This window comes from Eptatretus burgeri, chromosome 9 (genome assembly GCF_056783735.1).
Source record: "Eptatretus burgeri isolate ZD-2024b chromosome 9, Ebu_testis_v1, whole genome shotgun sequence".
NCBI classification, from domain to species: domain Eukaryota; kingdom Metazoa; phylum Chordata; class Myxini; order Myxiniformes; family Myxinidae; genus Eptatretus; species Eptatretus burgeri.
In genome coordinates, this window is record NC_140969.1 from 92510858 (window position 1) to 92538357 (window position 27500).

The following is a 27500-nucleotide window of genomic DNA, read 5'->3' on the forward strand; positions in this document are numbered from 1 at the left end:
CACAGACACGGTGGCTAAATGTCCAGTCCACCTTTGATCAAGAAGTCGTTTTAACGGCTCACTTTTATACTGTGCAGCAACAGTGGGCTTTCTGAAGAATTTGTACAGGCAACAACAAACCTCGAGGAAATCAGTGACAGCTTTCTCTGCTGCCAGTACATGGATAACTACCACATGGAGTTGGTGATTTAAGCAGTGCACATAGGGGATTTCTCTTTCCAATATCTCTTGCAACAACTTTTGCACCCCACCGTGCTTCCCAGCCATTACCGAAGCCCCGTCGTACACCTGACTTAATATTTTTGACGTGTCAAGTCCTGTTTTTGTCAGCTCTGCAATTATTAGGTCTGTCAATGTTTTTGCATCTCCAGCGTCGGCTGTAGCTATTGTGAGTAGATGATTGATATGTTCTCACATTCATTGGGGTTCCTCGTCCCATCCACCTTGATGGTAAACCACGATGTGCCTACTTCTTCCACGATGGCATCTGTCACATTACTCAATGTGCAGATCAGTTCATTCTGCATTTCCGGACTAGTATAGCTTGCGTTTGTTGGGATATGCTTTATTATTTCGGCGAGCTCGGTGTCTTTTTTGAGTGTGTAGTTTAAAAGCGAGAGGAAGAGCCCACTGTGCCCGTCTGACATATCTTCAAAATTATCAAGGCTCCCTCTAAAAAGTATCTGATTTTCGGCGAGAAATCCCATAACATCGATAAGAGCAGACACATAGTACCGGTTTCTATTAAGCTGGTCAGCATTGAGGAGTGTGGAAATCTCCTCACCACAATCGATGCACCTCTCATTCTCCTTCCACCTCAAAACACAAGTTAAATGTTCCTTTGAAGTTGCGTGTTTGTGAAACCCCCTGTCTTTCTCCACGACATGTTTCCAATTCCGGTAGCCTCGCACTGTGAAAGTAGAGTCCACTGGGCCACGTGCAGTGTTCAACTTTCTACATGGATCGCAGAATGCTGCATCTGTCTGCACACTGTATTCCAGCCATTCATTAGTCCGGTCCCACGAAGACACAAATGAGCGACTCTTGTTCTCAAACAGATGGCCAGGGTTCCGCTGGAGAACAACTTGATTCGGTCTCTCACTTCCAACATCATCGGGAAGCGGCTTGACGGTCACACCCGACCCCGAGGCCGCCGCCGAGCGTGGCAACTCGGCTGCCTGCGCTGGGGCTACAGCCGCAGGGCTGACGTTGCTGGCTTGGCCAGGTTGGCCAGCTTCTGTCGGTATTTCATCGACATGATCGTCTTTTCCTCCTCCTCCTCCAACTCCTCCCACAACATGTCTTTAATCATCTTCTTCATTTTCATCGCTTGCATTTTTTCATTTTCTGAGCCATTTTCGTACATCCATCATCCACGTCTTTTTCTCCTGCTGCAAGCTCACGCTCTGTGATTCGTCCCTCGTGACCCGCGTCACTAATCTCGCGACTCGCGACATTTGATGGTTGACGGTTTTATTTATTAAATGATCCATCCATCAAAAACAGGTTTTATCTGCATAATTTCAAATGTAAGCACGATTGCAAACACACATATTTTTAATTTTTATTATAAAATTACTTTTGTAAGATGGAGGGTTGACGGATTGTGAAGGTCACGTGGTGCACGTGCACTTCATCTTTCATTATGTAAATTTGTCTTTTCCTTAATCATATTATCATATTATGACTGTATTACATTTATTACTAACTTACAACCAATCAGGTAACCTGCTCAATAGGGTCTCCATATCGAATACGCTGATTGGCTATTCCTTAGAACTAAATGATCCACGATATATATATATATATATATATATATATATATATATATATATATATATATATATATATATATATCCACCCACAACATCGACATTCGACACGAGGTCTTGGCTGCTGGCGTTGGTGCTTGTGTTATTATCTTTTATCTTGTGGTCTTGGACTGTGTTGTCTTGCAATTGCTTTTGGAGATGCGCTGACAAGCGCACACTTATCTCTTGACTGTCATTCAAAGAAGGATATTATTAAAGAACAGTTTATCCAAGAAGGCCTTATTATTCACCATGTTGAACATCTGGAATAAGGGTTTTAGTTCACACAGGTGAACTCTTAAACAGCAAGTTCACAGTGGGCGCTCGTCCTTGAACACTAAGTTGTTCACATGGTTCAACAGGGCATAAATGGGTGGCGTACAAGTGGGGGGGCACCATATGTGCCATGGGGGGGGGCATTGCACCCAAATGCCCCCCCCCTAGCGACAGGCCTGATTACTCTTATTACAGGTATAATGTCAAAGTAAGTTATCTTGTAAAATTTGCACTGATGAGGCAGTGAATGTTACCTTTAAGACAGTGGAGAGTAAATTTGTTGTGCAAAACCTCTTATTTTCGGGTGAGACAGTGTGAGGATTGGGGAAAAAGGCACATCGAAAGCACATTGCACTTTCAAAGGAGACAGCATGAAATGTTTGGCCAGTGGACCGCAGGCCATGGTAGAGAGATCGGCTGCAGAGCCTTGGATAGTGGGCATGGGAGTCAGGGCAGATGACCTTTATTGGAGTCGCCCTGTAGGGCAGGAGGCCCAGAATATGTCAAGCCCACAGTAGTGAGTGGCCAATGAGAGAGACATGAAGGCAGTCCCACGATTTACGAAGGCCGTAACCATGCAGAGCACGTCAGTTGGAGCTGCACACTGGGAGAACAGAATCTCTCTCTGCTTACGTCACTGACCACGCAGGACTGTGAGGACAGTCGAGAGGACATCACCTTGCATCACCATTGCACCCCAAGCTGCACTGCAGCCACAAGCATCACCACACTGCAGCCACAAGCATCATCACACTGCAGCCACAAGCATCACCACACTGCAGTCACAAGCATCACCACACTGCAGCCACAAGCATCACCACATTGCAGCCACAAGCATCACCGCACTGCAGCCACAAGCAGCACCGCACTGCAGCTACAAGCAGCACCGCATTGCAGCCACAAGCATCACCACACTGCAGCCACAAGCAGCACTGCATTGCAGCCACAAGCATCGCCGCACTGTAACTACAAGCATCGCCGCATTGCAGCCACAAGCATCTCCGCATTGCAGCCACAAGCATCACCGAATTGCAGCCACAAGCATCACTGCACTGCAGCCACAAGCAGCACCGCACTGCAGCTACAAGCAGCACCGCATTGCAGCCACAAGCATCACCACACTGCAGCCACAAGCAGCACTGCATTGCAGCCACAAGCATCTCCGCACTGTAACTACAAGCATCGCCGCATTGCAGCCACAAGCATCACCGAATTGCAGCCACAAGCATCACTGCACTGCAGCCACAAGCATTTCCGCATTGCAACCACAAGCATCACCACATTGCAGCCACAAGCATCAGCACACTGCAGCCACAAGCATTGCCGCACTGCAACCACAAACATCGCCGCATTGCAGCCACAAGCATCACCGCATTGCAGCTACAAGCACCACCACATTGTAGCCACACGCATCACCACACTGTAGCCACAATCATCATCACACCTGCACGCCACCACCACTGTGGTGGCATTTTCGGCTGGCCAATGAGAGGGACATTAATTGCAACCCCACTGCAACCACAAACATCGCTGCACAATCATCACCGCACTGCAGCCACAATCATCATCACCCCTGCATGCTACCAGGTTCGTGCCTGCCTGAAGCCCTTGAGTGTTCCATTGTTGCATGTACAAGTCTGGTAATCAGTGCCATAGATGGGTTAGGATGTATTTCTCTTCTGAATGTAGGTTTGCGTGTCTCTCATCCCTATCTGTGTTTGTTGACCGTCAGATCTGTGCCATACGTATTGATTGTTCTGTCTACCCTTAACCCCAGTATTTCATTGTAAATAATACCATTTTAACCATAAGAAGCATTTTCCCACACCTTGCCTCCCATGCGTTGCGCTGCCAAGTTCGGCCTTATTTGGGTGATCCTTGGAGAATATCAGTATTAAGTGAATGTAGCATTATAAATCTGTATTAACGGACCCCTCCGACACGATAGTATGTTTGTGGAATTGGCGATAGAGGTTAGTTTGGCATTTTGAGCATTCGTCCTTAATCATAGGAACCCCCCACCTCAATCCCCCTTATTTTGCCTAAATCCATTATTTATCTTGCCTGCTGATGCTGACTGACACGAGCCTCACAGACACTGCTATTCTGTTGCAGACAGCACAAAGACAAGTCTGCTACCTCTGCACCTTTCAAACCCCTCCTTTTCCTTCTTTCACTCAATATATTTTATCTAAATTTATGACCTCCCCACATTTCCCTCCCTCATTTTCCCAATGTGATATTTATATGGTATTCAGTGAATTTTTAGGACTTTCGACAGATCTTCTTTCCCTTTCAGCTTACAGGGTCTACCTGCATGTATGCATCCCTCTAATAAACACTGTTAACTAGAGCACATACCTCCACCAGGCTGAACGGTTTACATTTTGTAGCCCACTGATAAGCTGGATCCGAATGATAGGTCGGAGGTTATGTTTTCACCCGTTTATTTGTGAGCAAGATATCTCAAAAATTTAAGGACGGATTTGAATGAAACTTGGTGGAGAGTTGGTCAGGTGACAAGAACAAGCTGATTAGATTCTGCTTAAGGTCCAGATGCATATCCGGCTCATCAGTGGGATATAAAACGTAAACTGTTCAGCCTGGTGGAGGTATGCACTCTAACAAGTGCCATTCTAGTGTAAATGTTTATTTTTAATTGTAATTTTAGTTCGGTATGTTGCTCTTGCATGCTTAAATTGGTTGCACCCATTATTTTAGCGAGTGAGGGGGTGGGGGGAGAGTCCAGGTGTAACAGATTTTGAATACAAAGATCAGTCCATGGAATCCATTCCATTTCTGAAAATCAGATTCACATGTATTGAGACAATGTATTTGATGAAGAATTGAGTCCAAGAAAAGATTTCCTCGAGGAAAATGAATTTCCAACAATGTTATCATTTACTAATTCTAATGGTTGTTTATAAAAAAAAAACTTTTAATTTCCAATTCTGATGAAGTTCATCGGACATATCTTACCTGCTTGTATCACAGAGCTTGCCTTGCGCACACCAATGCATTATGAGTTATGACACATCCCAAACACAGAAAAAAATAATTTCTAGCTCGGCTTAAGACTGGCGGATGTTAGTTTTATCAAACAAGCAACCTTGATTTAAAAAGAAGTCTTTAAAACAGCACAATTAAGATGTAAAAACCAAGGTTCATGGCAGTTTCATGGGTGCTGCAGACAGTGTACAGATAAAAACAATTGGCAAAAAAACTGTTTTCAAGCTTGCTGATAGAAACCTCTTTCGGTGATAATCATGCATCTTAAATGGTACAACTTCAAAATGGTACAAGAAAAAAAAAACCCTTCATACACATTGATAACAAGGGATGTACACATTGTATACGTTCGGCTCATATTTTACGACATAACCTCGAGTTATATACTTGGTCTTGTTGGGTCATCAAATAATAACAGCAACAGTAGCAAATACCTGGTGCTCGTTGAGTTTGAGCTGGATCTCCTGTGAGTCGAAGGAGTCGAAGATGATAGGCCGTGAAAGTTCAGCTTCCACATGGGCCAGCCAGCTGCGTAAGCTACTCATGCTGTAGTCCAAAGCCTGCATGCTGCCTGCCATCTCCTTGCTGCGTCGCACCCTGTAACCGCCACCACCACCACACAAAAACAAACATTCTTTTGTGGTCTATGCGGTGCTCACCGGTTAGGAACGGCTCACAGGTCTCACACATACAGCAGCTATCGGCTTCCAGCAAGTAAGCTCCTTGGTTTGAGGACAAAATAACTTTTAGAAAGCTTGGAGAGGCACACAGCGGCAGCGTCGCACCGCCTGGCAGTACAGAGGCATGGAAGCTAGGGGCGGTAAATATAGTTCCTGGCACAATTTTCCTCTGGATTGTAAATATTTTGAGACAAATGTATTTCAACCAGATGTAGTAGCTACAGTACATTTCAATTTGGGAGAACTTAAAGCTGTTAATTTAATTTATTCAATTCCAGTTATGGATATCCAGCAAAGAAATTATTTCCTGCATGCGAATAAAGGATCGCCTTGGAGTTGATTTGTCTAGTCTATCTTTTAATTCCTGACAAATAAAAAGCAGTACAATAAATTAAATAACAATAAATAAATGAAGAAAAACAAAGAATAAAATCAGACTACAGCCGTTGGCCTGGTGATTTGCTGAAAAGTGTGAAGCCATTGAGCATGCCACCCTTCAGAGAGGATGTTAATCCAGCTGTTCTGTCTGCTAACATTCTCTTGTTGATGTTAAAGATCCCATGGTGCCCTTTGAAGACAGTAGGCTATTGTGCGTTCTTACCATGCCAAATTCCACAGTCCTGCCATCATTGCTGCTGGGCGGGCAATAACAATTACGGCAGAGTGTATCGCTTGCTATGAGACTGCTTTCGAGGCATAATTACTCTTTTGGCAAGGATAATTATACATAAAATGTTATCGTTAAAGGACTGTGTAAAAAAGCAACAGGCAGTGCAATCTTTTTAAACGTGAAATTCATGGTTACACAAGTACAAAGAGTTTGATTCGGGATAACAGAGCAATTGCGAAGAATGTTTTGACGACATAATATGCAAAAACTGTTGCACCAGACTGACACCGTGCTCTAATTTAATTAACTCACACAATCAGTGGTGCAAGTATTATGGGTAAAGATTTTTTTACAGATCAGTGTTAGGTGTTTGAAGGAAACAATATTCAGACCAATAGGCTGTCAAGCTTGTCCATTCCAAAGAACAAGCCCATTAAGCACTCCGTGATTAAAAACAACAACAAGAGAATCACGTTCACACGTGGGTGTTAGTAAGAGACTCAAAATGATAAAACGTGTTGATTTGCTTTACATATTGAGAATGAAAATAACACTTGTAAAAGTAATTATTATTACATGAAAAATCTTTGCAGATTGACTAGTAAACTGATTCTGAATCTTCTGAATCGTACTATAATCACCCTGCGCGTGCGAAACGGGGTTAAGTAATTGGTTCACTTTGTCTGAAATTTTTTTTGAGACTTTGTCTGTCTATATAGGTCACTTTATGATTGAGGAACAACTTCATTTGAGTGGAATGTTATATTTTGAATATGAATCGGAAAACGAACCTGCAGTTTAATAGTACTTTGGCTCTGAATTTGGCAAATTGTACGGTATGTCGTTCCAATTGCGCATGTGCAGAGAGGAGTGAGGTAATTGTTTTTCCTCTGTCTACCTGTCTGACAGTCATACCAAATGGAACATCATTCCAAACAGGAAACTTCCTGTTTTTAAGGATGTCATAAAGGACACAAACAACAAGCACGAATAACTAATGTAACGTGTTAGATAAGGTGGGGGTAAAAAAAATGCTGCATCAACGTAAAATGCTGTAATAGTTTGTCCAAGTACTGCTAAACGTAAGTTTTTTGAAAGTGCCAAAAAAGGTGATTAGTGTTCTATAGTGTTGAATTATATAATTAAATTGGAATTAAATGAAGATTTTAAGGTTTGTAGGAAAAAAACATCTTTTGGAAGTTTACCTCCATTGATGAAGTGTCTTTTACACCACCTTATTTATCACGTTAGATTAATTCTTCATACTTATTGTTTGCGTCTTTTATGACATCCCTAAAAACCAGTAAGTTTCCTGTTGGGAATGATTTTCAATTTTGTTTTTGCCAGACAGGCAGACAGCAAAAAAAAATAGGGGTAATACCCCTGGGCGCTCACCTGGTAGAATAATGATACTGAGGAAGTCAACATGGGACAGAATCAGCAAAATGTACCAATTAACGAATGTCATAGCAAATACCTAGCTATTTTAGGGGGAACCCCCCTCCCGCCCCGTAAATCCCCTACAACCCCGTTTTTTTTAAAAAATAGAGTGAACAGACTTTGGTACATCATGGGTGATGAAGGTTGTGGTCAAGTTTCATCGAAATTGTGTGTCATTTCAGAGAAGAAAGCAAATACATATTTTCTTTTGGGGGGGGGAGGCGGGGGCACCACCTCCCCCTACACACCCCTTGTACCCCAATTTTAAAAATCCTTTCTGTGCATGCACAATTGGGCCGAATTCAGATTTAAAGTACTGTTAAACTACAGATTTGTTTTCCGATTCATGTTCAAAATACAACATTCAATTGAAATCAAGTTGTTCCTCGATCATAAACTGACATTTGTAGACAGACAGGCAGACCAAGTGAACCGATTGCTAAACCCCGGTTTTCGTTTCACGCGTGTGGGGTAATTACCCTGGTAATACTATCACAGAAAGCAGTCATTTTGGTTTAAGATCCCTGAAGTTTTGCTATCGATATAAATATGTCTTCGTGGCTTTGGGTAAGCAATGGTATTGAAACATTACCGCAAGCCACGCAAGTTAACTCGCAGTGGGCACGACAAGCAATTAAAAAATTATTTTCGTTTTCCAGAAAACTAGTTTGCAAAATTTGTCAATTCAATTCGAGATTTGTACCTGGGTTTTAACACACAAATCAAACAACTCACAGAGAGATGGAGGTTAAACAAACGTGACCTCATAAGCTCCCTTGTTGAAAAGGAAAGTATCTTCTTGTACTCGGCACATCACGAATGTTATTTCATCTGGTAAAATACAAATAAAAATCTAAAATAAACTGCAGGTACAAAGAAACTTCAAATAAAGCGAGTTTTCACTGCTTCTGCGGAAGGTATTGTTCAAATTATGAAACACTTATCCGAGTTACGCTGCGACTTAGTCTAAAACTTGGCAATTCAATTTCCGGTTTGAGTAGCCAAATGGCTCTCCTGTTCAACGAGTCAGTGAATTAGCATGGTTGGTACCGGTTGTCAGGGCATCTGCCTTTGGTTGCTCATTATCAGGAGAGAAGGTATGGTGGTTTGTGATTCCTTATTATTGGCTCGGTTGATGGCCTCCAACTTGGAGAAGAAAGGAAAAATGTTGACATGGGGGGAAGTGTGGAGGTTGGGGTGGGAGGGTGGAGCACCAACAGCCTTCTCCTTCAGTGCATGAAAATAATTTCAATATTTCAGAAGATTTAACCATCTGGCAAAGATTTAACAGGCATGTGGAGCTGTTTCTAAAATAAGTACGATGAATCACACGTATAAACCTGTAACGAGCACATGTTTATATATTTATACAGCTATCAAGGCTTTGGAATGCAAGGTGAAGCACACAAGAATAGAAGATTTATACAAGACAAAAATGTGGAGTGAAGCAAGCAACAATGGAAAGAAAGCTCCTTAGTCTTCAATACGAAAAAAAGGTACTAAAGTTAGTTTAGGATGAACAAACAAAGAAGACCAGATAAGGAAGGGAAAAAATTAAAAACTAGAGTTAGACATTGGCTGGGCAAGATGAGCAGCTGCTTCCGTGAGGGACTGTAAAGAGGAGCAACACTGGACCTGAGTAACGAGCCTCTTCCATACGGATGGAGGAAATAGGACTCAAAAACAAAAAATGTGGGCAGTTTAAATGTAGGAAATGAACAAGAAATTGATTGTTGGAAGAGTGTGTTTGACCCATTAAGGCTGGGGATAGATGGACTGCCAAAAGAGTTTGTGAAATAAGACCAGATGGGAAATGGTGGAAGACTAGCATTGTGAAAGCAGCAGGTCTTGTCTCCTGACAGAGGGCAATGGTGCACACAGTCTAATTCTCCATAATTTTTCGGAGGTTCATGCTGCTTCTTTGATTGCAATAAAAAATTGTGCAAAATATGTTATTGAAGATCATTAAAAGTTAAAAATTGGATAACTATATTCAAATTCGAGGACAGATTCCAATCAACATGATGGCCTTGTGAAAACAATCCATCAATAATGCCTCGTCACCATGTAGACAGATAGTGCCGGCAGGAGGGCCGAGAGCTGCGCAGACTTGCCTTGTTGCTGTCGAGCCTTGGTTGGAATCTCGATCCAGCTATAAACTGTCATCCCAGTGTTTTACAGGCATGGTGATTCATCAATGTGTGTGCAGCCTGGTGTTGGCTTCACAGTTAAGGTGGTTGGTGTAAGACCAGAGGGTGTTGAGTTCAAGCCCCTGCTTTTTATCTTGCCAAAACGAAGTTTTTGCAAGATATGTTAGTCAGCTTGTATGTTTTTATCTTGCCAAAACGGAGTTTTGCAAGATATGTTACTCAGCTTGTATGTTTTTTTTTTTTTAGTCTGTAATCACGTATAAAAAATTCTGCAGAGCACAGTTATCATCGGAAATTTTTGTAACTTCGCATATCAGAGGCCTATAGAGGTCCCTTTCAGTGCACAAAATTTTGAAGGTCAAGGTCAAAGGTCAAGGTCACTTTGGCGCAAATCAGGGGAGTCGACGAAACCCTTATTTTTTGAGTAATTTTGATCGGATCGTCTTCAAACTTCATGGGAATATAGTTCATGGTCTGGCGTGCAGCTGATTAATTTTTGGTGGCGATTGGCCTTGACCTTCATATGTTTTTTGTTTTTTTTGGTCTGTAATCACGTATAAATCACTCTGCAGAGCACAGTTATCATTGGAAATTTTTGTAACTTCACATATCAGAGGCCTATAGAGGTCCCTTTCAGCACATAAAATTTTGAAGGTCAAGGTCAAAGGTCAAGGTCACTTTGTCGCAAATCAGGGGAGTCGACGAAACCCTTATTTTTTGATCGGATCGTCTTCAAACTTCATGGGAATATAGTTCATGGTCTGGCGCGCAGCTGATTAATTTTTGGTGGCGATTGGCCTTGACCTTCATGGTTAGTGCCTGAGGTCAAACATATTTGACCCCAAGGTCAAATTTTCAAGTTTTAGGAACCATATCGTGTAGTACCTCAAACTGAACACCTCGATGAGTGCTTTCTAGATATGTCAAGCTTGAGACATTATGACGTCATTTGGTGACGTAATGAGGAAAAAGCATATTTTTCATGGTTACTCTGTAGAACGATTCTCATCGGAATCTCTCGTAGGCAGATATTCCTCAAGGAGTCGCTCCTGGTGGATAGCAGCTCTGTTCACCTCAGTGTGACCTTAAAGAAGTCACACGTGGTCACCTTTTGGCAAGATACGGGTCACCCTGCGGGTGACATTGGTTTATTTTTTGTTTGTTTACATTGAATTAACATCAGGTGGGTTGACTCAGCCTGTCATCCCTCCAAGGTCAGCAAGCTTAGCTTACTGGAAACAGGGGGCATTGCATCAGTGGCACAGTCGCACCCCCAGAAAATGATGCATCCAAGCAGCCACAAGTTGCACATGAATGAATAAATAAAATTAATGTGTGTGCCGTCCATCCGATGGACGTTAAACTGGGCGTCTTGTCTGCCGGGATTAGTTGGTGGACGTTAAAGATCCTACGGTGTCCTTCGCGAAGAGTGGGTGAGCTATCGCCGACACCATGAACAAATTCCCGCCCTATCTACTTAGTCGAGCAATAGGCCTGGCCAGCTGGTTCGTGAAAGACTTGGGCCAAAGACTTCCTCCAGCCAACCCCACAAGAACGTGGGAATAATTGTCACCATCAAAGAAGAATAAGATAACGTAGACTGGTACTTCCAACATATTGTGGAAGGAAATATGTTCTTGTTGAGTGTTATCTTCTCAGAGGGTATTTGTAGATGTGTTTAAAATGTACTTTTTTACTTCCAGAAAATAAAGACACTAATTTAACATTTATGTCTACTGCATCAATGAGAAGCAGTTCCCAACAAACTACAGGGAACGAGGATGCAACCAGCAGACCATATTCACAATTTAAGTCACAGACAGGTATTCGCTGGAAAAGAGTAGCCTACAGTTTACTTTTTCGTTTCCTCATCTTTAAAATGTGCAAACGTCCTTGCTGCTTGCTGGTTGCTGGCAGAGCTCATTATCAGTGTGGCTCTATATATATCCCATACTTATTCAGGAGTCAGAAGGCACATGTTTGAATTCCACGTTCCATGCCAATTTGTCCATGCCAAATTTGCAATGCAGGAACAAACTATTCCATCGACAAGCCACTCGTAAAGATGAAGGAGTAAAGGCGACGTACCGTATTTGTCAATATTTCGCTTCCGTAGATCTATATAAACGCCTCGTTTGGCTTTCGGTACAAAATATTCTCTTGGAAATGCAATAAGTTAACAAGAAAGAGCAATCAGATTTTGCAGTCCTTCGCCAGGACTTGTTTTGTGTGGTGTTTGTGTAGTTTTGTGTGGTGTGTTGTGCATGGTGTTTCTGTACCGGTGTGTTTCGTAATTCATAAGAGACATAAGTAGAACTGTCACTTTATAACTGTTGGCAGTGATGACCGGGTACCAAGATGTCCCGCTTTGATCAGACACCTGACCCTGACCCATGACGTTTATTGGATTCGCTATATATGCTAGATATCCCGTATTGTCGGGTTTTCCGTCTGTCTGTCTGTCTGTATGTGTGTGTATGTGTGTCTGCAACGCGAGGCTCCACAGCACGAACCAGCGAACTGATTTCGATGAAACTTTGCCAACAGGTGCCATATGGGGTGGGAATGTACGCGTTTGAATTTCGTTGCCTAGCAACCACTCGTTGCTGTGCAACGGCCGAAAAACCGCGTACAGTATTTTCAATACTTGTCCTTCAGTTTTGAATGTAGAGAAACGAGACTTCGGAATGAAACACTTCGAGATATTTATAAAATTTTACTTGAGCGGATTTTTGATTGAGGTTTTATTTTTCAAATGGTAGTCCTTCAAAAATCTGGTGTCTATTTACCATCATTTTTTATGAGGGGCTTAGGAAAGTGGGCGGAGCTTAGGGAAAGTGGATGTGGTTGATGAAAAGTGGGAGTGGCGTAGGAAAGTGGGCGTGGCTTATGGAAAGTGGGCGTGGCTTATTAAAAATATTGTGTGGCAAAGGGGTTGTGGGCAAACAAGAGCATTGAGAGAAGTTTATCAGGTTTTCCGTCTGTGTGTGTGTGCATGTGCGTGTGCGTGTGCATGTGCGTGTGTATGTGTGTGTGTCTGCAACGTGAGGCTCCACAGCACAAACCAGCAAACAGATTATTTTTCAAATGGTAGTCCTTCAAAAATAGGGTGTCTATTTACCATCATTTGTTATGAGGAGTGCCAGTTGGCAAAATACGCAATAGGAAAAATCTTGCCAGGCAGAGGAACAATTGTATGTGAACCAATACGTCTTGGCAATGAATCTTCGTCGGCGGATCGGTCAGAATGAAAAGCATCGTATCCAGCGCTTCGATCCTAGCGAATCCCTCGTCGCCTACCGGCTTGCTATTAATCAATTTAATTCAGAATGGGATTAAAATAAATTCAATTCAAATCAAATGCAAGACCAAATAGGTACAGTCCTGCATTGGAGTAATCAGGATGAACCCAAACAAGCAAAAAGCAAAGATGAAGTTATCAGGAGGAACCTCGATAGGATTTGGGTTTCAGCTGATAATCCTCTACTCTCAAACCCATCCAGGCACAGCCAAATGAGTCTCATTCAAGAAAAAAAAGAAGAAAAAAACAAGAACAGATTCAAAAAATTAAATAATTCTGGCTGCCAGACCATGTGTCGCATCAGGTTGAAATTTAAAACATGTATTCCGCATCACTACTCAATCACAATTGTGAAGTTTCACATCGATCGATGAAGCGGTTAAAGAAAAAGGTTTAAAAAAGAATTTTGTTCAATCCAATATGGCTGCCAAACCATGTGACATCCATTATTCCTAAACAAACGTGTACACATTCCTTGGAGAACATTTGTGTGAAGTTTCCCCCTCGATCTGTCCAGCCTTTCTGGAGAAGAGGATTTCTAAAGGATTTAGGGTAAATCCAATATGGCTGCCAAAGCATGTGATCTGCAAACAATGGGTGGGAACATATTATTCCTCATGGAAAGGCGGTCATACCAGTAAAGTTTTGCCTCGATCTGTTCAGCCGTGTTGGAGATTTTTGAAAGTTAAAAAAACATTAAAAAAAATTGCTGCTGAACCTCGTGACTGATTATGTCATCAATTTTTTTTTTCTGTCGACAAATTTATCCCAAGATGCACCCTCAAAAAATTTCAGACAGATCGGATGTTGTATTTTACATATGCAATTACGACGTCATAACGAAGGCACCAATTGTGTCATCCCTCTCCACTGGTGAGGATAATAATCACTTTCCTTGGTTTGAAATCTCATACCTCATCGATTTACTTATCACAAAAGTTAGTGTCAATCTAAACACAAAGATGCCCGTTTTAAAAGCCCGTCTTTATCTGATTGAAGAAGAGGAAGTGGAGATGGAGGTTGGAGGACAGCAGGAACCCTTTTGGACACGGAAGTTGCACACAAAATTAAATACAGTAATACTTCGAGAAGCAATAGAAAAATGTGGAAAAGTACATGGAAGCAACATCCAAACAACAACCACAGCCACAATGATAGCAGCAGCAACAATAATAATAACTAGAATGGCACTCAGTAGAGCACGCATACCCCACCAGGCTGAAGAGTTTACGTTTTGTATCCCACCGATAGGCTGGATCTGGATCTGGACCAGAACTGAAATTAAATCGGCTTGTTCTTGTCACCTAACCAACTCGTCCACCAAGTTTCGTACGAATCCATCCACAACTTTTTGAGATATCGTGCTATATATCGTTTTTGGCCCAATCTCTCAATGGTGAAGAGTCACTTTAAAAATGAAATAATTCTCGTATCCAGATCCGGATCTACACCAAAATCTAATCGGTTCGACCTTGTCACACATCGAATCTGTCCACAAAATCTCATCCGAATCTGTCTGCAACTTTTTGAGATATCCTGCTAACAGACAAACAAACAGACAGATAGAAAAACAGGAGTGAAAACATAACCTCTGTCCACCTTCATTGGTGGATGTAAATATCCTTTTTTGTGTTTCACTTCATGTATATATATATATATATATATATATATATATATATATATATATATATATATATATATATATATATATATATATATATATATATATATATATATATATATATATATATACCATATGTATGTATGTATGTATGAACCTTAAAGAATTGAAAAAGGCTTGACCAACCTCCATCAAATTTTGCGTATGTGCTCAACGTACACAGAGTTAGGTGATGGGCATAAAATACAAAAATACCCTCTTCCCCATGAGGGTGGTGAGATGACATGTAAGTGTTTGTTGCCTGTACATTTGGAAGTGGTTCAACCACCGATCCCTGCCTGAGGGCGGGAGGGAGTATTGACACCATATTTCCCTCCTTGAGGGAGCGGGTCTGACTCATAGTTGTAAATTTATCCAACTTTCTAAAACTGCTGTGTTTGTTGAAATGTTCTCTTCGTATTCAGTGCAGCCATTTTCACATTCTATTTACAGCTATGTCTGGGACCCCCACCACCACCAATAACATCTGGAACTCATAGTTTCAAGTGAAAAGAAAGAAAAAGAACGACTTTTCCATTCATTCCAAGAACAACACATTGCATTCAGAGGCCAAGGCCCGAGAATCAAAATACTGTACCAATGAGCATACATGCTCAAACGCTTCAACGTCTCATTGTTGCTCCAATTTTTCCCTTTACAATTCATTTCCCACAACACCAACCACACTCTTGCCCCTTCCCCCACATATGTGGCATGCTACAGAGTTTGCAGCCACCCCTTGTGGTTTCTCACCCTCAAAATGGCCCTACACAGACACAGGGGAATGTAGCTTGACCTGGCACCAACAATGGCTTCAAAAGTATTCACCCCCACAAATGATGCCACATTTAGATGAATTATGATTTACGCAGAAACAATTTTTCCAAATGAACTTTTTTATTAATAACTGAAGAGATCAAACGAAACACTGTTGTAGTTGAAGGAGGTTAAATGTCAGGTATACCTGTAAAAAACAGGTACAAATCAAAACTCACTGGTTGTAAAAGTGTTCAGCCCCTTCGGTCAGTACTTGGTGGAAACACCTTTTACAGCAATGACCGCTACGAGTGTTTTTGGCTCGGTCTCGACCAGCTTTGTACAGTGAGATGGTGAAATATTTACCCATTTTTCGTGTGAAAATTGCTCAAGTTTTATCAAGTTTGATGGGGATCGTCGATGGACTGCAATCTTCAAGTCTCTCCATATATGTTCAGTTGGGTTCAAGTCAGGACTTTGACTGGATCACTCAAGAACATTTATTGTATCCTTATTCAGTCATTCCAGTGTGGCTTTAGCTTTGTGCTTCAAATCATTGTCCTCCTGAAATGTGAACCTCCTTCCCAGTTTCAGATTCATGGCTGACTCAAACAGGTTTTCATCAAGGATTCTCCTTTACTTTGCACCATTCATTGTTCCTTCTATCCTGACAAGCTTGCCAATCCCTGCTGATGAAAAGCAGCCCCATAACATTATGACGTCACCAACCAGCAAGCTTGACAGGAGGGATGGTGTTGATCGGGTGACGTGCAGTGTTCGGCTTGCACCAGACATAACGCTTTGAATTTAGATTAAAAAAATTCAATTTTTGCCTCGTCTGACCACAAAACATTTCTCTACATGCCTACAGGATCATTGAGATGCTTTTTTGCAAACTCCCTATGAGCTTTTAGATGTGTCTTTTTCAGTAATGGCTTCTTTCTTATCACCTGTCCATAGATGCCAGCTTTGTGAAGGGAACAGGATATTGTTGATTGATGAACACTGACCCCCATCTCAGGCATAGAGCCTTGCAGATCTTTCAAAGTCATTGTTTGATTTACAGTGACATCACGAACCAGTTTCCTGCTTGCCTGGCTGCTGAGTTTGTATGGGTGACCTGATTTGACTCGAGTCTGGGTGGTATTCTACGTCTTCCACTTCTTAATGATGGAGTTCACCGTACTCAAAGGGACAATGAGCGACTTTAAAATATTCTTATAATCCACTCCTGAACGGTGCTTCTCCACCACTTTATGTCTGACTTTTTTGGAAAGCTCCTTGGTCTTCATGTTTGCCTTGTTGCTTGACCAACTGAGTTCCACCCCAAAACTCCTAAGATATGTGGAGGAGTTTAATTTTTAATTTAAACCACTGATTACATACTGATGAAACCTGCTGCACTTTTTAACCTTTCCAACAAATAATTTGCTCCTGAAGTGATTTAGGGTAAATTATGCAAAGGGTTTGAATACTCATGTAACTAAGAATCATCTGATTTTCTCTGTTAATCTAACTTCTTCACATTTTATCTTCATTTTTTGGCTTGATCACTTTGGAGTAGTTTGTGAAGACTGCATATTAAGTTTGAGTTTTTTGATTTTGAAATTTGATTTTTTTTTATTTGATTTTTTTATTTTTATTTTTGATTTTGAAAGCACCAGGAAATAAGCTCAGGTGGCATCAAAATGTGAAAACTTTGGAGGGGGGGGTGAATACCTTTGCAGGACACGGCAATACGAATGCCGAGGTACCAACAGATCATGTCAACCATCAGCTGATATGGCTGGGATATTGCGATCACAAGTTGGAGGAAAATACAACAAAAAACTAGAAGTAAACCAGGAATCGGAAGTACAACAAAATATTCATACAGAAAAAGCATTACTCCATTTGCAGCCTCCATAAAGCAAGCCTTGCTCTGTCAGCTGTGCTGTCCTCCTGGACCGCCACCACCACCACTGCTATATTAATCATTTCTAATTTCTTCAAATAAAATGATGAGGCACTTTCAACTTCCTTAGATCGTTAACCGTTACCATTCCCTCGACAGAAAATCTCTCACCTTTTTCACATAGTTTTTTGTGGTATATGGGAAACAAATCAAATCAACTAATTTTTCTTATCGTAGATGCTTTTACATTGCATCACACTGGGTCATGGATCTCTCACCCCTCCACTCCCCCCCCCCACCACCCGCTTGTGTGATGCACAAAAATCTCACGACTCTGTGTGGTTTGAAAAATCTTCTATCATCTCTGTTTAATGTGCACAAAGGAAAAGGTATTCACTGCTCATCACCGAAGGTTTCACTGCTCATCTTCACTCTTTCATTCCTCTTTTTTCCCGCCTTTGGAATAAACTTCCTCACTCTATTCTTTCCCATTCTTCCCTCCAGGCTTTCAAAACAGCTGTTCACCACCACCTCTTATCTTCCCCCATCCAAATCCTCGATCTTTTCTACCCCCGATAATCCACCCAAGCCCACTTCCTTCAATTCTCCTGCTTTCCTTCCTGAAAGTCCCTGTAATGTCCATCTTCTCCTCGCCATGTTCCCCGTCCCATCCCCATCCCTCTCCCTTCCACAGTTCACCTGTGTCTGTTCCCCAATGTTTTGTCCCTTCCACTCCCACCCCTCTTGTCTCATGCCTCCTTGCTGTGAGTTGTGTGTTAGCTCTCATACGAGCCTCGACCAAGGTATACAAAAAAAAAAAAAAAAGGTAAACCAACTTAATCTGCAACGATGTTGGTTCCAATGTGTTTTTTGGGGGAAAGGTGGAGGGACATCTTTAAAACTACTGCCTAAAGCTCATGGAGGAACTTGTACACAAATGCAAGACAAAGACATTATGAGAAATCAGCATATGAGGTACTTTCTACATGAATTACAGGCTCATTGGGAGATATGGAAAAATGGTAACAGTGTATTGGACTTTAACCTGTGGTCACAGCCTCATGACGTATGGATTGGCTCAAGGTGGATGGGGGAGATGCCAAACAACCCAACCTGATTTCCATTCAAGCTAAGACGAGACTGTACAAGCAATACAGTTTACTTTGCTAAATCCTCTGTAAAAAATACATTGTCAGGGAATGTGCTTTCAAAAGGTTTCTCGATTGGCTTAATCTGGGCTGAGTTTCTGTAACCGTAATCCAGTGACTGAAGGTTCAAATCTTGACTATGATGGCAAGTCAATGGTGAATCGTGGTGGCGTATTGGTTAGGTCAATCGACTATCATCTCAGAGGTTGTGGATTTCAATTCAGCTGAAGGGCAGTCATTTAATTGGTTCATCTGATCATGTGCTTGTGAGAGTCAACATCTATCTGGCTATTCTAACAGAACCTCCTCAGCGGCGGCGAGTCTGGCAGTTCACTTGAGTACATTGGCAAGAACTGCAAGCCGTCATTTCATTTCAGGACATTTTCTCCTACATCTGCTGCCCATTATATTAACTCAGCCTGGGAATTCTAACCTGCTCTCTCTCTTCTGCACCGATTCATCCCATTCATCTCAGGTCACGTCGGTCTTTTTCAACTGCCACTGGTAAGGCCTTAGTTATTTTATAACTTGGTTTACGGATCCGCCGACGGTATATTTGCCGAAATGAAATATAAATATAAAACACATTTTTAGCCTTTTATATTTATATATTTTCCGCCGAAGGTGCAAATGTTTCAAAACCCGAAATGTAAACGTCGGTATTTATTTTCAAAATATAATTTCGTGTGCGCACAACAAAATGCTGAGTCACCTTTAACCGAGCTGCGCAGTGGAACTGCGCAGTCGTCTTCGGTCATGGCGTCTGAGCAGTGGCCAGCGTGGTTCAGATTGACTGTTGTTGTCTGGGGCGAAAGTGATTGGTTTTTTTTTTTGTATACCTTGTCAAGGCTCGTGTGAGAGCTAACACACAACGCACATCATGGGGGACATGAGACAAGAGAGGAGAGAGTGGGAAGGACGAAACAGTGGGGAACAGAGACATTCGGAGATCTGTGGAAGGGAGAGGGATGGGATGGGGAACATGGGGAATAGAAGATGGACATTACAGGGACTTTCAGGAAGGAAAGCAGGGAATTTGAAGGAGGTGGGCTTGGGTGGATTATCGGGGGTAGAAAAGATCGAGGATTTGGATGGGGGATGATAAGAGGTGGTGGTGAACAGCTGTTTTGAAGGCCTGGAGAGAAGAATGGGAATGAATAGAGTGAGGGAGTTTATTCCAAAGGCGGGAAAAAAGAGGAATGAAAGAGTGAAGGTGAGCAGTGATTCGTGATTTTGGTAGTTTTACCAGAAGGGGGTTGTTGGCGGACCTTGAGCGCCTTGCGGAAATGTGGTGGGGACAAATCGCAGAGAGAGCGGGAGGGGGGGGGGCGAGGCTGGAGGAGACAGTAGAAGACAGAAAGACCACCAACCAACCTGTGGTGATTGAGTGAGAGGCCCAAAGACTCAGCCTCATTGCGGGAGATGCCAATGATCTGAAATGCCATGGTTTTTACAGCGTGAAGCCGAGAAAGGTGGGAGGCAGGAGCACCAGCCCAGAGGGGAGAGCAGTACTCCATCAAGCTGCGGACAAAAGCTTTGTAAGTGGTCAGGAGCTCAGGTGGGCCGAGGAAGGACTTTGCACGACGGAGGATTCCCAGTCGGCAACTGGCTTTGGAGGCGAGGTTTGAAATGTGGCTTTCCCAGGAAAGGTCATGGCAGATAGTGAGACCCAGAAGCTTGAAAGAAAGGATTTCTTCCAGAGGATTGTTGAGAAAGTGGATGGGGGAATTTTCTAAACGGTCCTTTCGAAGAGACATAGTGAGAGTGTGAGATTTGTCCGGATTGAAAGACATGTTCCATGTGTTGGACCAGTTTGTGATTTTACCCAGATCTGCCGTGAGTGAATAAGCTGCTGCATGCCGGTCTGAGGGATGACAGATGGTACGGCAGAGGGTGGAGTCATCAGCAAACAGATATGGAGGATTTTCCAGAGAGTCGGAGAGATCATTGATGAAAACCAGAAAAAGAACAGGGCCCAGAACGCTACCTTGAGGAACTCCAGCCTGGACAGGAAGAGGGGATGAAAGAACTCCATTTAGGGCCACACGGTGACTACGACAGGAAAGGAAGTCTGCGAGCCATGAGTTGTTAAGAAGTATGTCAGCGGTATAAATTTGAGTGACTGTATTGGTGATTTAATCACACAACATCTTGACGACGAATATTCTGGCCGAACTATTGCATCAATTCAGTGCAGCAGCAGGGATGATTCGCAAGCTACTCTCGATCGTGCCGATTTTGTTTCCATCAGAAGTTGTACACCGCTGTTCGTATTGAAAGATTTTGGTGCCAAGTACGTCAAAGTTTCCCTGTGAGATGCTGATATTCAGCCTTCAATGGACCAGAAATCAGCCTTTGATGTGCTCATGGGGATGGGGAGAGGGTACGATCAGATGCCCACTGAAAACTAAGCTGGTTATGGCTCTGATTGACCATTTTGAGCGTGTTGACTCTGAGTAGACACCTTTTTTAATCATACCCAGCACTATGCACTGGTGTGCACGCACACATCTATGACTTGGACAGTAATTTTCTCAGCATTGTTTCCATTTGTGTTGATGATCCAACAGGTTCCTATAAGAAAAACATGCCAGACTATATTGTAAAAACAAGTTTTAATCCTTCTTTATTGTTTTTCACATCAGATGATACAGTGAACAATGGCATCCTGCATTTGAATGGTTTTCCATCTTCAATGTTTTCTTAGATCCTCCTGGTCTGGGATTTATATTTATTCCCCCCCCCCACCTACCCTTGTCTTTTCCATGGAACATCCGAAAAAAAATCATAAAAATTTATAATTTCTAAAAATTGAAATTATATTTATATTTATATTTCGACCTACTGACCCTTCATTTTAGCTGAAGAAATGCGTAAACCAAGTTATAAAATAACTAAGGCCTAACTTTCTACCTGTGCATGGTCGGGTTGTCGGTGACTAAATTGACACCCCTCACTGACATTGCGAATGGGGAGGGTGACTGTGACTCCCTACCAGGACCAAAAACAACTCCCAACCAGGACCAAAAAAAAACAACCAGGACCAAAAACAAACAATTTGACAAATTGCAGATGAGCTCCCTTCGGGACCCAACGGCCATCCAGTATGGAGATGGTCTCCTAAAAAAACACTCAATTGGGGTAGGAAGATTTATTTTTCCACTTGGCTGAGTTATCCTCTCCTGCACAGTGGTCCTGTGAAGAGGTTTCCTTGTTTCAGGACTACATGAAGGCTTTGCCAGTTTTTTTGTCATCTTCTTTTCCTTTGTAGCCCTTCACATTTTGTGGCTCTCAGCCTCGTTTAGGGTGAATTTCAATAAAAATAATAATAAAAATAATGATAATGATAATAATAATAATAATAATAATAATACATTAACAATCTAATCTTACAGTTGTCATACCCTTCCTCCCTCCCACATATGGTACACTGAATCCTATGGCAAGGTTGTTGCCTTGAAACAACTTGCATTCTCTTCCTGGAATGTAAATCAGACTGAAGGCAATCTCAGATCATGACACAAAGCCCACAAAAAGTGTGTCCACTCTCAGGACAGCCAGAAAACAATGTATGGCCAACCTCAAGATTGAACTTTCAAAATTGTCTCCCTCCTCAAAAACCTGATGGAGACTTGTTAAGGCTGTTCCAGAGTATGCTACGCCTCCATCCATTTCCTCTCTTCAAATGGCACCACAGCCGACTGCTTGTGAGAAGGCCGAATGCCTCAATTCTGTGTTTCCTTCCAAATCTTGTGGCCCTCACCCCTTGCTCTCTGTACCCAATCTACCCAGTCACAACCAACTTCTCCTGGACTCTGTCTTTTTCACCTGAAAAGGTGGAGAGGTTTCTGGCAACCCTCGACTGATTCTGCAAATTGTCTGGACAGCATCAGCACACGTATCTTCAAAACCTGCTTTACTACTCTTGCACATCCTCTTTCTGCTCTGTTCACACTATAATTTGCCAGAGGTCATCTTCCATCTGCTTGGAAGTCAGCCAACATGACTCCATTTCATAAACATGGTGTATATACTGATCCCTTAACAACAGACTTATCAGCTTACTTACAATCATCAGCAAGGTCATGGCATCCATCATCGCAGGTGACATCAAATCCTTCATTTTCTCCAATGGTCTGACCTTGGACATGCTGCTTATGCTCTCCCAACAATGGATGGAGGCCCTCAATATCAGACATGAGATCAGAGCCGTCTCCCTATACATATCTCGAACATTTAATACAGTCTGGCATCCTGCCTTGCTATCCAATCTCTCTGCCTACGGCATCCAATGTCAACTCCACATATGGCTTACCGACTTTGTCTACTCTCATAGCCAACATGTGGCACTCAACGGATCTTTTGCTTCTCTCCCTGTCCAACTTGGAATGCCCCAAGACAGTGTTCTGGGCCCAGTCCTATAACTGATCTGCATCAATGATTTCTCTGAATCTCTGGAATACCCCCTTTATCTCTTAGCTGATTACTTTACCATATGCCATACCATCTCCCATCCTTCATAACGGCTTGCAGGAGCCTCTTCCCTCTTTGCAGACATTGACAGAATCAAAAGCTGGTCAAACACTTGGAATATGTCTTTCAATCCTGACAAATCTCACACCCTCACCATGCCTCTCCGAAAGGACCATTTAGTGAACCCTCCCATCCATTTTCTTAACAATCCTCTTGTAGAAGTTCAGTCACTCAAGCTTTTGGCCCTCATTATCAACCATCGTCCTTCTTGGGCATGCCACATATTACATCTAATTTGGCCTCCAAAGCCAGTTGCTACAGTCCTTCCTTGACACACCTGAACAATTATCTACCCACAAGGCCTTAATCCAGTTCTTGATGAAGTACAGCTCTCCCATTTATGCTGGCCCCCTGCTTCACACTTTGATGAGCTTGACCCCGTGGAAACCAAGGCCTTTAATATCAATGGAATCTCCTGCAATGAAGCCAAGCCTTCTTGGCACTATCATTTTCACATGCGTTGTTTTGATACAAATTTGTCGGGTTCGGTATGTATTCGGATCTGCAGCCACTTGTGCAGCTGTCTTGGTATGTTTAGTAACAATTCACGCCTGTCCCCAATATCCAGGTTACACTTACGATCACTGTGAAACTTGCTTGGCCATGTTTATACCACACGCACGAGGCGTAAAGTGGGGTTAAGTAATTGGTTCACTGAGTCTATGATGAAGGAACTACTTCATGTAAAATTTAATTTTATATTTTGAACACTGTTAAACACAAATCGGAACGTGAATCGGAACATGAACCAACAGTTTAGCAGTACTTGGGTCCAGGAACAGGGAAAGGGCAGAACAGATGAGGATTTCCTAGATTTAGTCCAGGATTGCTTTTTAACCCAGTTTGTAGATAAGCCCACTAGGGGGATTGCAGTGTTTGACCTCCTTTTGAAGATATCAGGGGAAAATAACAAGCCAGGACCAGTGGTGGGCCCATTGAGGAATAGTACCAGGAGAGTGATTAGTGAGGAAAGTGAGATGGCAGGCTTATTAAAACAGGTATTTTGCTTCAACTTTTACACAGGAACACTCAGGAGAATTGCCAATAGCTGAGAGTATCTATCAAGGAGGTGAGGAAGGGCTTTTACAGAAGATCCAGGTTGGAGTGGAGGAAGTAAAGAGGAGACAAGACAAGTAGATAAGAGTAGATAATAAAGGAACAGCCAGATAATATGCACCTGAGAGTATTGAGGGAGGTGGCTGAGCAGGTAAGCGAGATGTTAACGGATATTTTCAATAGCTCACTGGAGTCAGGACAGGTACAGGAGGATTGGAGAGCAGCAAATGTAACACCATTATTTAAGAAAGGATCCAGAGAAGAATTGGGAAACTATAGACCTGTTAGTTTGACTTCAGTTGTGGGGAAGGTGCTGGAGACATTACGGACCAGATGAGGAACCATTTAAACAAATACAAACGAATTAAAGGTGGTCGCAGCATGGGTTTACCAAAGGTAGTTCCTGTTTAACAAATCTTTTAGAGTTCTATGAAGCAGTGTCTGATTGGGTGGATGAGGGAAAGGCAGTGGACATAGTATGTCTGGATTTTCGGTAGGCATTTGATAAGGTACCACATGAGAGGTTGTGAGCCAAAGTGAGGGCTTGTGGAGTGGCTGGTCAGGTAGGTAATTGGATTGCAAACTGGCTTCGTGGTAGGAAGCAAAGAGTGGCTGTGAGTGGGAGGATGTCTCACTGGGAGGATGTAAGTAATAGGGTACCTCAGGGATCACTACTCGGACCATTACTATTGATTATTTACATCAATGATTTGGATGGTGGGGTGAAGAGTAGGCTTTACAAATTTGCAGATGACACAAAGCTTGGAGGTAAGGTGGATAGCAGAGGGGGTAGTGATCAGATACAGGAAAGTATTGATACTTGTATATATTGGGCAAAAGATTGGCAGATGGAATTTAACCTGAGCAAGTGTAAGGTGTTTGGGGATGGTGAAGAACAATGAAAATAGAGATTACAGGCTACAACGGGTAATTTTGGAGCATGTCACACCTGGGGGTGGTAATAGATATGGGAGGGAAGCAGGCAGTACAGTGCCAGGCAGCTATAGGTAAAGCAAAGAGGGTTTTAGGTTGTATTTAGAGGGGGATCATTTATAAATCAAAAGAGGTGGTGTTAACATTGTACAGGAATTTAGTGAGGACCACATCTAGAATACTTTGTGCAGTTCTGGTCACCACAGTTCCGGAAGGACATTGATGCCATTGAGTGGGTTCAGTGCAGCGTTATTAGATTGATTCCGGGCATAGCTAGACTCAGCTATGAGGAGTGGCTGAAGGAGACAGGGCTTTATACACTAGAAAGGAGGTGGTTATGAGGAGATATGATAGAGATGTTTAAGATAATGAAAGGTATAGATAAAATAAGTGTAGATGAATTATTCAACAGATTAGACAGTGATAGGACCAGGGGCCATAACCTGAGAGTAAAGAAGAGGAAGGTTAAAATGGTAGTAAGGCAGGGGACTTTTATTCAGAGAGTAGTTAATGCATGGAATGGTCTCCCTGGAAAGGAATTGGCAGCAGAAACAGTAGATGGGTTTAAATTAGAATCAGATAGGTACCTGGAAGTTATGGAGATAGAGTGGTATTGGGATGGTGGCAGGACTTTTAGATAGCTTGAGTATTGATGGGTTATTGTGTGCATGTGTACACAATAACTGTTTGTGTTAATTAACTAAGCCCATGCCCCCTCCCCTGGGGAAAACATGCATACAAAAACTACAATAAAAAAACAACAACACAAAAAACACTTTTAAAAAACAAAAACATTTTGCATTTTCTTCTCTTGATCTTGTGTTGATAAATTAGTGTGGTGTTGATGTGGCACAGGCATGATGGGCTGAATGGCCTCCACCTGTGTCTAATTTCTATGTTTCCTTGTGTTACTTTGGCTCTGAATTGGGCAAATTGTCCAGAATGTCGTCCCGATCGAGCATATGCAGAGGAGTAAGAAAGTTTTTTTTACTCTGTCTATCCGGCACTCAAACAAAATTGAAAATCATTCCAAACAGGAAACAACTTTTGGGAACGTCATAATTAAAGGACACAAACAACAGGCACAAAGAATGAATGCAACGTGTTAAATAAGGTGGTGTAAAAAACACACAAGTTGTGTCAACAGTGGTAAACTTCTGAAAAAAAAGGTTGTTGAACACTGAATAACGCAAATCACCTTCTTGGCACTTCCAAAAACCTCCACTTTAGCAATACCTGGATAAAATATTACATCATTTTATATCATCTCGACCAATCAAATGTGCTGCTCGTGTTCTCAGCGCTGGGGAATATTGAGATTCAGACAAAATTGTGACTCGTCGGAAATACAGATCGTGCTCGGGGATACAAGGTAAGAGTCGTAAAGATCGTTCGCATGTCCTATTTTCTCAAGCCTGCGTGGGGTGAGGTGTTCTATGAACTCTCTCGTATTTTATTTTTTCCACGCTGTCATTACTTTGGAGACTGTTCCTCGAGATACCTTAAGAGGTTTTGAGGTTTCAGTCACAGAATACCCAGCCCTGCGAGCACCAACCATTTGTCCCCTTTCAAAGTCAGGTTAGGTCTATCATTTTGGGCAAATTCTATCTCGATAAATCTGGAACAGGAAAGAGGGCATTCATTATTATAAGGTTTGCAATATTTGATACAGGTATAAACATTATTACATGGAATAATCCATCCAGAAAAACCTCCAAAACTCAGGAAATAAATGCCATTATTTTTGTCTGATGTTTCCATTGTTGTCCAATCCCTATATAATAATTATATATCTCAACTCATGGAAGAGGGTAGAGAAGCATAAACACTGATATTGAGAAAGGAAGGTCAAGAAGAAGGGGGTGATATAGGAAGCTAGTCGTACAGAAGTTACGAAATAAACGCAGAATTTAATACAATGTGATGATGAGCTGACGTCTTGAATGACTGAAGGGAAGAACAGAACCGGATCTCTCTTTGAATCTGGTGTACAAGGCTCTATCTAATGGCATACACGAGAGTGTGCAGTCCACTTACAAGTGCTACGTTGAAATATATAATTTGTATCCAGCAAAGCAAATGCATGCCTTTTGCATTTCCACGGAAAATGGGGTTTGTGCATCTCACACCAGATTCAAGATGCACTTCTCCATAATGACCACTTCAACATGCAACCTTTCCTCTCACCTGCTCGGTCATCGGTGATGAAATACCTTTTGGCTGCCAGACTACCAATATACATT

The 27500-nt window shown here is 42.2% G+C and overlaps 1 protein-coding gene across 6 annotated transcripts in view; it reads right to left on the reverse strand.

Moving 5' to 3' along the window:
* The window catches only part of LOC147020621 (nesprin-1-like), a 464443-nt gene that overhangs the window by 79424 nt on the left and 357519 nt on the right, over positions 1 to 27500 (reverse strand). For all 6 annotated transcript variants that reach the window (XM_085896125.1, XM_085896126.1, XM_085896121.1 and 3 more), the window contains one exon: positions 5531 to 5693. In XM_085896125.1, coding sequence (XP_085752251.1) covers positions 5531 to 5693 — 163 coding nt within the window. The remainder of the gene's footprint in view (positions 1 to 5530; positions 5694 to 27500) is intronic.